This window comes from Hippopotamus amphibius, chromosome 16, assembly GCF_030028045.1.
Source record: "Hippopotamus amphibius kiboko isolate mHipAmp2 chromosome 16, mHipAmp2.hap2, whole genome shotgun sequence".
NCBI classification, from domain to species: Eukaryota; Metazoa; Chordata; class Mammalia; order Artiodactyla; family Hippopotamidae; genus Hippopotamus; species Hippopotamus amphibius.
This window is the reverse complement of record NC_080201.1, coordinates 53,971,533-53,982,218: the sequence shown is the minus strand read 5'-3', so window position 1 is coordinate 53,982,218 and position 10,686 is coordinate 53,971,533. Positions and strand designations below refer to the sequence as shown.

General features: G+C 52.6%; 1 protein-coding gene across 1 annotated transcript; it reads right to left on the bottom strand.

Moving 5' to 3' along the window:
• Positions 1-5,905: 5,905 nt before the first annotated feature.
• On the bottom strand, positions 5,906-9,277 carry LOC130837956 (phospholipase A2 inhibitor and Ly6/PLAUR domain-containing protein-like). Its single transcript, XM_057710678.1, has 5 exons — positions 9,208-9,277; positions 8,023-8,139; positions 6,625-6,777; positions 6,245-6,388; positions 5,906-6,051 (listed from the first exon to the last, which is right to left on the bottom strand). The coding sequence occupies exons 1-5, from the start codon at positions 9,275-9,277 to the stop codon at positions 5,906-5,908; spliced, it is 630 nt and encodes a 209-aa protein (XP_057566661.1).
• Between the last annotated feature and the right edge of the window lie 1,409 nt (positions 9,278-10,686).

Here is a 10,686-nt window from a genome sequence, read left to right as displayed (position 1 = left end):
TGGCTGGAGGAGGGGCTCCTGCATGTGGGGTGGTCCTTGTCTCAGCCAGATCTGCTGCTGGTATGGTGACCCCCGCCCCCCGCCCCGACCCTGGGAAGTGGCTCCTCCCAGTGGTCCTGGTGGAGCAGCGGCCCCTCCTTGTGGAGGCTTTGACCTTCTAATGGCCCAGTAGGGTAGATGGGTTAAAATGTCTTCTGTGTCTATATTAGAATTTTCCCTCCGAGCTACACACGCCTTAAATTCCTTTTGGGTCTCATTGTCTAAATACAGGGCCATGAAAATGTGAACATATGGAAGCTCACTCCGTTTAAATTTCCTGCTACAATATAACTCTAACTGCAGTATAGTATCAGAGCTCCGGGACCTGTCTAGTGGCCACTTTTCTTGGCTTCCTAACTCACAATGTGGCCAAAGCTGATGACTTAGCCTAATGAGTGTTTTTCTCTTTACTCCCCGTTGTCTGGATCGTTCCCAGCCCTGGAGGATGTGGCCCAGAGGGGTGCTGGTTGGGACGGATGCCCCCTGACCCACTGCAGACCCACACCTGAGATGATTCCTCCAACCTCCGTGCTAGCCACAGTGCCCCTCGTAAGTGACAGTCCAGCGTGCAGTGTGGTCCAGATTTGCTCGTCACGATTTTAGATGCTGTCCCTTGCCAGGCCGTCTCCCAAGCTGATGTTAGTGCCCAAAAGTCATGGCAGAGAAACCGCACAGAAGACGTCCCCAGCGGGGTTGACGATGAGCGGGAGGTGGTCCAGCTATAAGCTGGGAATGAAGGGCAGCACCTCTGAGAGTCAGAGGGAGGGGAGTGAAAGCAATGAAAGGTGCCCCTTGGAGAAGAAAGAAAGAGAGCAGGAATGAGCAAGGGTGCAGGAATGTCGGAGAAAAAACGCAGTGAAGTAACAGTTTTGTCCTGGCCCTGCTCCTGGATGTGTATAAGCATACAGCAGATCGTCCTCCCCAGTATACCTGGCTCACGGCGCCCCACGAGCCTTTTAGGACCAAAACCTAACTCAATATTTTCTTACCTTATCACTGTCCACTTCGTGGTCACCAGCTGAAACCATGCACCTCACTTTGCGACTTGAGCTCACGTGCCAGGACTGAAACCTAGCCAATACCCAGATTGGGACTTGAACCCATGAGACTGGGACTCAAACCTGGCCAAAACCCGTGATCTTCCAACAGAGATCACACACCTGGTGTTCGGGCTTAATGAAGCTCAGGTTCTTTTTTGTTTTTTTTAACTTTTTATTTTTTTATTTTTTACAATAAACTGCATATATTTAGAGTGTACAATTTGGTATCCCAATCTCCCAATTCATTCCCCCCCCAGCCCTCCCCGCTTTCCCCACTTGGTGTCCATATGTTTGTTCTCTACATCTGTGTCTCTATTTCTGCCTTGCAAACCGGTTGATCTGTACCATTTCTCTATAGTCCACGTATATGTGTTAATATACAATATTTGTTTTTCTCTTTCTGACTCACTTCACTCTGTACGACAGTCTCTAGGTCCATCCCTGTCTCTAGAAATGTCCCAGTTTCAGTGCTTTCTACAGCTGAGTAATATTCCATTGTATGTATGTACCACATCTTCTTTATCCATTCATCTGTTGATGGGCATTTAGGTTGCTTCCAAGTCCTGGCTATTGTCAACAGTGCTGCAGTGAACATTGGAGTGCATGTGTCTTTTTGAATGATGGTGTTCTGTGGGTATATGCCCAGTAGTGGGATTGATGGGTCATATGGTAATTCTATTTTTAGTTTTGCACGGAACCTCCATACTGTTTTCCATAGCGGCTGTATCAATTTACATTCCCACCAGCAATGTAAGAGCGTTCCTTTTTCTCTACACCCTCTCCAGCAGTTACTGTTTGTTGATTTTCTGATGATGCCCATTCTGACTGGTGTGAGGTGATACCTCATTGTCATTTTGATTTGCATTTCTCTAATAATTAGTGATGTTGAGCAGCTTTTCCTGTGCCTCTTGGCCATCTGTATGTCTTCTTTGGAGCAATGCCTATTTAGGTCTTCTGCCCATTTTTGGTTTGGGTTGTTTGTTTTTGTGATATTGAGCTGGATAAACTGTTTATATATTTTGGAGATTAGTCCTTTGTCTGCTGATTCATTTGGGAATTTTTTTTCCCATTCTGAGGGTTGTCTTTTTGTCTTGCTTATAGTTTCCTTTGCTGTGCAGAAGCTTTGAAGTGTCATTAGGTGCCACTTATTTATTTTTGTTTTTATTTCCATTATTCTAGGGGGTGGATCAGAAAAGATCTTGCTGTTATTTTTGTCGAAGAGTGTTCTTCCTATGTTTTCCTCCAGGAGTTTTATAGTGTCTGGCCTTACATTTAGGTCTTTAATCCATTTGGAGTTTATTTTTGTGGATGGTGTTAGGAATTCTAATTTTGTTCTTTTGCATGTAGCTGTCCAGTTTTCCCAGCACCACTTATTGAAGAGGCTACCTTTTCTCCATTGTATGTCCTTGCCTCCTTTGTCATAGATTAGTTGACCGTAGTTTATCTCTGGGCTTTCTATCCTGTTCCATTGATCTATATTTCTGTTGTTGTGCCAGGACCATACTGTCTTGATCACTGTAGCCTTGCAATATAGCTTGAAGTCGGGAAGCCTGATTCCACCAACTCTGTCTTTCCTTCTCAAGAGTGCTTTGGCTTTTCGGGGTCTTTTGTGTTTCCATACAAATCGTAAAATGTCTTGTTCTAGTTCTGTGAAAAATGCCATTGGTCATTTGATCGGGATTGCATTGAATCTGTAAATTGCGTTCAGTAGAATCTCAGGTTCTTGATGTCTCACTACAGAAAGAGTTCAGTGAGAGACAAAGTGATAGGTAAGAAGTGTATTTAGGGACTTATTTTAGAGAGAAACACACTCCACAGATAGAGTGTGGGCCATCTCAGAAGGTGAGAAAGGCCTAGGGGTGGTTGCCTTTTAAATCATGACTTTGAAAGGGATTGAATGTTAGGCTCTGTGGAGGCAGCACGTTGCTCCTGAGGCATCTGTCTCTGGCAGCATCCAAGCAGAAATGACTGAGACTCCCTTGTGGACGGATCGCTGGCTGCCATCAGGGTGTGTTCCTGTGCACCTGCAGGCTGGAAGGCCCTTGAGGGCAGACATTCAAGGAAATGGATGGTGAATGTTGGCGTTGCCATCGCCAGAGGCAGAGGAGGTGCACACGCCTCCTCAACTTAGCTGAGTTTCCTACTTGTCTGGATAATGACGGAGAGACTTGTGTCCATTGAGTTGGGGAACTATGGAGACAGGTGAAACAAGGGTGGGTTGGCTCGCGGTGCTGTTTGGAGGAGTGAATAAAAAAGTAGAAATTCCATTGTGTGTGTGTGTTCCTTGGGGGTTCACAGAGGGAAAGAAGGTGCTTTGGATGTTGACTAGAGCTGGAAGCGTCGGCTCCCAGGTCTGAGGGAGGAGGGGTCGAAGGGTAGGGTCTCCTGGGTCCCCAGAGAGGAGAGACCGTGGGGGTCTGTGCAGGATAGAATGCCTTGGGCTGGATTGCAAAGACTTCATCTGAGTTTTTCCACCCTGGAGGGTGGGGTGGCCTAGTAACTGTCTAGGCCTGGGGCTGTGATGAGACACATCTCGGCCCTGGAACCAGCGTGCCCCATTCATGCCCCCCGTCTGTTCAGCGTCTGTGCAGCCCTGCCCTTGGATTGTCGCTTCTCATTCTGACTCAAGAGGTGGACGGAGGACCTCTGGCTACTGGGACAGCTGCAAACATGATGGGGAGAGGCTTGACACATGCCAATGTGTTGGGACTTCCTCTCTTGCTGCCCTGGGGACCCTGCCCCTGCCACCACCACCACATCAAGAAGTGCAGGCTGGGGAATTCCTGGCTGGTGCTGTGGTTAAGACTCAGCGCTGCCACTGCCAGGCCCAGGGTTCAACCCCTGGTTGGGGAACTAAGATCCCTCAAGCCCCAAAGTGCGGCAAAAAGAAGGAAAAAAAAGAAAGAAAGAAAACAAGAAAAACAAGAAGTCCAGGCTAACTTCCTGGGTGATCAGAGACATATGACCCGGTCAGCCCTGACATCCAACCTTCTGAAAGAGAAGCGACTAGCTGACCAGCAGCTGAATCCCGCAGAGACCAACAAAACCATCACCGAGCTGAACTCAGACCAAATTGCCAACCCATAGAATGCGTTAAATACAAGGCAATTATTTTAAGCAAGTGAGGCTTGGAAGGGCTTGGTATGTGGCAAAGGGTAACTGATACAGGCTTGTCCCCTCTCTCTGTGATGTGGTCTCTTTCTCTCCCTCAATGTGACTCAATGATTGAAATCTTCAGCTAGGACACTTTTTAGCTGCATGACTGCCAATGTGACATTCCGTCTCTGTGCCTCAGATTTTTCTGAAAACAGGGATGAGAATAAGAGCGCCTATCCCATGGAGTAATCGTGAAGCCAAAATGAAAAACAGCCCCTAAGAGGTCATGGTGGCCATTCGTGCTGGGTGTGAAATGTGTCTGGCGGGGTGGGGTAGTTGTGGGGCAATCGGGGACCCGAAGGCAGTACCTCCTCCCCTCCCCGTGGGGTTTCGTAGGGCCATGTGACCAGCTCCAGCTGGTGAGTTGTGGGAAGTCCCTTCTGGGTGGCAGCATTTATCACCCATGTGAAACGGCCCTGGGCTCTCTGCTGTGCACAGAGACCAGCACTGTTCAAGTTGGTGACTGCTCCACGATTCTGACGAGCAGAACGCCCTGTGGGCGGTGCCAGACATGGAAGGTCAAGGATAAAACAGCCTTTCCTCAGTGGGTACTTCTGTAGCAACTACCACTCCTGTCCCTCCCGATGCAGGGGGTGTAGACGTGCCTGGTCCACTGATGTTGGCTTTGACCATATCATCTACCTTACTCTGCAGGACATGAGCGCCCGCGACCTCGGCAGGGGCCCTTGGTGCACCTGGTTTCTGTGCCCCTGTGATGAGCCATGAGAAGGACATTAGCCAGGGAGCCACGGATCCCAGAAGAGTGTGGAACCCCATGGAGGACGGGAACCCCCCTCCCACACTGGAGCCAAACCCACCAAAGCACAGCCAGAAGCAGAGCCGCCCCGGCCACCTGCAGACCCTTGGAAAGGAGGATGATCATTGTTCCAAGTCTCAGCTTGGGGATGGTTTGTTATACGAGCATTCCTACAGCATGAATTGTCTACGACAACTCCGTTCCTTTTAACCACGGAGATTAGGGACTTGATGGCTACTGTAGCGTAATCGAGTCTGTCCTGATTGATGCCAGGGTCGAGCACCTTGCCAACTCATGGCCACTCAGGAAGTGGCAGCTATTAGGATGATAACTATTTGGCCAGACACATTGTCCCAGGACCAAGGCTGTCTTTAAGGTGCTAGGCACTGTGCTCAGTGCTGTTTTCGTGTTTTTTCCTTTGACGCCTCAGACAGTCCTCTGCAGTTACAGCTGTTAACATCCACACTTTACAAACATGGAAACCGAGGCAAAAAGAGGGAGAGATGAACCAGGAGAGGTGAGCATGGACTCTGGAGTCTGACCCTCCCTAGCTCTTTGCCCCAAGGCAAGTGACACCACAATCCGTGCCTCAGTTTTTTTCCTCTGTAAAATGGGGAGAATACTTTGGATTTCACGGACTTGTTGTGATTATGAAATCAGGTACCGCATGGAAAACACTTAGCAGGGGGACCCGACAGGGCGTAATCCCTTAACAACAGGTAGAGTCTTCCCTCTCTCGCATCCAAAGAGGGGGTTCCCAAGGGTTGAGAGCCCTCCTTTTGCGTCCCCCTCCCCGAAATGCATCACATCACAAGGACTCAGGCTTGCTCTGTTCACTTGTTTAATATATTGGCAGATGGGAAGCTGTAGCTGAGAAGAAATGGAGACCAAACGTCACATAAGCCTCAGTTCTTTACTTCGCCTTGCCAGAAGGCTGGGAGTCTGGAGGACAGTTAGCCCGGGTGATGGTGTAGATACGAGAGGCTGAGGGCACCAGGGTCCCAGGCTTGGTGTGGCAGGCATTCTCTGTAGCACAGCCCTGAGTAGCAAATATGATACCTGTGGGGGGAGAGGGATGGCAGGGTCCAGTCAGCACCTCCAAGCCCTCCCTCCTCATGAGCCAGGGGTCATCCCCCTGCCACCTCCTCACGCAGTTCTCTGGAGCCACTCTCTCCCCTAGAAGCTGGAAGTCTGAGCCTCCAGTTCTGGGAGCCTCCGTGTCCCCTCCTCCAGAAATCCAGGTGCCGCTCACCCGTCTGCACTTTGCCAGTGAATGCAGCACAGCGGCTCTCCTTGCCAACACAGGGCACTTGCTGAGTCGAAGAGCATGTTTCCTTGAAGTGGGCGATGCAGGTAGGGCACTGGAGGCCATTCTCTGTCCGATTGTTCTGGGGAGCTGGGGAGGAGGGTGGAGTGTAAGGTATAAGGGAGCATAACCCCTTCCCAACCTCACAACGACCCAGAGGACAGCAGCAGCTAATGGACACTGCGTTTCAGAAGTGAGGAACCTGGGGCTCAGAGCAAGGAAGATGCTTGAGCAGTGTTACCACCCGGGTCAGTGGCGGGAGCTCACAGCAGGCTCTGGGCCCAGGCAGGAAGGGACTCTGGATGTGGGGCTGAGCGGGCACTCACCGGGCACGGGATCGCGGTTGCAGGCGTCGCCCTGGCAGCAGCGTGTGTTGGACACCGCGTAGTTCTCAGGGTCCATGGTGATGGAGAGGAATTCCGAGCTGCAGGCGCTGGATTTCGTGCACCCCTTGTAGGTGTTCACCGACCGGTGTCCCTCTGCAGGATGGCACGATGCGGGGAGGGCTCAGGGCCCCTGGCCTGGACCCCAGCTCCTGGGTCTCTCCCAACCTTCCAACTGCCTCAGCCCGCTGCTGTCTAGGGAGGTCTCTTCCAGCCCCTCAGATTCAGACCCCCTTATCTGCCTGGAGCATGGTGTGGACGGTTTATTAGGTCTGTCCCAGCCACAGCCTTCCTCCTCCCCACCGTATGGAGGTCTCTTCCAGCCCTAGGGTTTCCCCTCTTCACCCCACAGAAGGGTGTGTGTTCCCAGCTTCCTCCCACTGCTGCGGGGTCCCATCTCCCTCCTGTGTAAGCCCGGGTGGTCTCTTCAAGGCTTTCACGACCTTCCCCACCCGCCGACCCTTGCTAGGTGAGTGGGACAGCGTGCAATCTTCTATCCCACGTCCTCACACACCCCCTCCAGTCGGGGTGGTTCCTTCCTGCACTCAACCTGGGCCTCACCTCCTGTCACATCCTTCATTCATTAGCTGCTCTGCGCCCACCATTTTCCTTTACCTAAGGGTGTCTGGGTCTATTTCAGCCTTGAATGAACCCCCTGCCAGCAGTGGTTTCTTCCTTTGCCCCCCTTCTCCCCCATCCTCCCTCAGGTCTGCGACCGTCCCTTCCATTTTAAGTCCTGCCACTCCTTCCTCATGTACTCATGTGTCTCCCCAGTGGCCCATCTCCATTTCTCTGCGATGATTTGCTCCATATCTTCCCTGTCCTTTCTGTCCATTTCTATCTCTTCCTCTACCCAAATATCACTTCTCTACCTCCTGTCAGCTATGGACTTTTCCAGCCCACATCCCTGAGGGATCCCTCCCTCCCCAAATGGTCAACCTGATCCCACTCCTTGCAGCCCACTCCATTCTCTTCCTTCTCCTCTACACCCGCCTCCCCCAGCCCCTGGCATATTAGATTTCCCCCTCTGGCTATTTCTCTCTGGTCCCCCCCCCCCCACCCCAACCCTGTGTGTTCCTTTCCCAATCCCCTCCTGCCTAAGAAAGTCTCTATATCTGCCCCTCCCTGCCCCCCATTGCCTCTTTGGAATCCCATTTTCAGAAATCCAGGAGACCAGTTGTTTCTGTCGTTCCCTCGGATTCTCTTCCCTGCATTCACCTCGAGACGTCCCTCTTTCCTGCCCCCTCACCACTTGAAGGTTCCTCCCAACCCACGGTGGTATCTGGTACCCTGAAGGCACACCGCCCTCCCCAGATCTGACAACACTCCCGGCCCTCTTACTTCTGCTGGTCTCAGCCACGGTGACCACGCAGGAGTCCTGGTCAGGGTCGCACGTCTGCACATTTCCACTGCACGTGAGTCCGGAGCCTGTACACACCTCACAGCTTAGTGGGTATCCTGCAGTGCAGAGAGCGGGGCTCTAGTCAACGGTACTGTGGTCTACAGACCAAGACTTCCAAGCCCAGAGCGGGATGGGCAGTGACGGGGTGTGGGGTGGGCGTATGTGCCTGGGGGAGGAGGGACGGGTGTCCCCCGAGTGTTCTTGGCTGGGGCATTGACCGCGGTCCCGGGAACTGTCCGAAGCTCCTCCAGTAGGGATACTGTGCCTTCAGGGTTGGGAAGCCACTCCACCAGGGAGCAACTTTACCTAATTACAAGGCTAGGGACTTTGGACACTAGGGTCCTCTGAGAAAGCTTGGGGACAGGGAGGGGGCCTGGTGAAGGTTTCCATGGACTTCTGTGAAGCTTCAGGTCCAGCTGGTTCTCGCAACTGGAACCCTCTTCCTTATAGGTCCCAGGCGTAGGTCTCACAGACAGTAGGAGCCCAGGCAAGGGGACCTGAGGCTGGGATCTGCATTCCAGGTCAAGAAGGGAGAGCAAGGACCAGGAGGGCAAGGTCATGGACTCCTTGGTCCTGAGACAGGAGGCAACTGGGTCCTGGGGAAAGTGGGTCTGGCTTGAACTCCTGCATCAAAGGGTGGAGGACACCGGGGATCCGAACTCCCTAGGGTCCTGGGAGAAAGGGAATCTCCCCTGCCCCTCAGTTGTTTTTTAAAGGATTTCCCTTTCTAATCATACCCTCCTCTAATTTCCCACAATTCAGTTTTTCATTTGTTTTGGCCACGCTGCTTGTCATGCAGGATCTTAGTTCCCCCACCAGGCATTGAAGGCATACTCCTGGTAGTGGAAGCACAGAATCTTGAACACTGGCCCAGATGTCTTATTTTAAGACCCTTCCTTGGGGACAGGGGATACAGAGCCCATTAAACCCCTCCTTTATCCGGGATTCACACACAAGATTTTGAGCTATGTATTCTTCCCTTGGGGCCCCAGGCCTTCTCTCCTTTAGCCTCTGCCTTCCCCATGAATCTGAATTCCCAGGACACCTCCTCTTTCCCCCTCCCTGCTGCAGGACCTTGCTGAATGCTCTGAGGGTCCCAGGAGCCCAGGCCCCTCGTTCCTTACCTAGACCCAGGAGGGTGCAGAGCAGCGCGGAGGCCAGCAGGAAGGTCTCGGATTTCATGCAAGTCCTCATGATGGATGAGCGAGTGACTCTGCAGTCCCAGGTCCCCAGCTCTTCTTATAGGAAGCTGAGGAGGGGCGGGTCTGGCCCCACCTTACCCTTAGGGTGAGAAAGAAAGAAGTGATGTCAGATCTGGGGCAGGTGTCTGCAGCTGTGGGTTGGGGAGGCAGAACCAGAATCTGCAAGGGACATGGGCCTCTTGTGCCCAGCCCCCTCTTCCATGGGGACTTGAGGAGTCTGGGCCTCCAGCCCTCTCCTCCATCAGGAGCCAGAAGGTGACTTGCCCATTTTCTCACGTTCCCACCACTTCCTACCCCCGTGCCCCGTTATAGTTTCTGGCCTGAAGCCCAAGATCAGAATCAGGTCTTTAGATTCCCTGTAGGGTAGAGCACCTGCTGGGACTGAGATACCCTTCCCACTCTTCCCGAGGGGTGCCCGGCATGGGTGGGGCCCTAGCTGGTAGGGCCCGGCGTGGCCAGGCTTGTTCTGTGGGGGCATGCTTGGCTCCTACTCTCTTTTCTGTGTGTGGGCTGTGTCCAGCTCCGACCCCACCCCAAGAGGCACTTCTGGGTTCTCAGGGACTGAAGAGAGGGGTGCTTGTAATAGGGCAGCGATGGGCATGGCACGAGACAGGTGCCCACAGGTCACATTGGAAACCTGAGGCATGGTTGGAAGCACTGAAACCTGGGTATGTGTGTCTGGTTTTGGCACATGCATTGTGGGTTTTGATGGTTTTTTTAAGATTTTTTTTGCTGCGGATCACTTTTTTTAAAGTCTTTATTGACTTTGTTACAATATTGGTTTTGTTTTTTATGTTTTGGTATTTTGGCCCTGAGGCATGTGGGATCTTAGCTTCATGACCAGGGATGAAAGCCGCACCCCCTGCTCTGGAAGGCAAAGTCCTAAACCAGTGGACGTCCAGGGAAGTCGCCATTGTGTTTCATTCATTTCTTTACCCACTCTGTCCGCCTTAGGCATAACCATGAGAGATCAGACATTGTGTGTGGGGGGGGAGAGGGCGGGGGCGGGGACGTGGGGGGAAGAGGGGTATGGGCAGGGTAGCCAGTAAGCAGTGCAGGAGAGCCTGTTGCGATAGGCTCCAGGCTCCCTACAAATTGCACTCAGGTTTGCTGGCCTCTTGCTTTCCAGGCTTCAGCTGGGGCAGTGAGGGAGGCGAATTTCTTCTGGGGACCAATCCTGGAAGCGCCCCTCTTGCTAGGCGCCCAGAAAGCCTAGCGCGAAAGTCACCGGGAGGAGGGGCTCGAGAGCGGTTTGGTCGGAGGGAGGCGGGAAAGCTCGTTGCTAGGCAACTCAGCGCTGCTCGCCTTTTGCCAGAAAGATGCCCTGGGCGTGCGCAGTGTGGACGATACCTGCGGCTCGCTGCAGTTTGAAAGGCGCAAGCCTCGTGCGTTTGCGCGTTG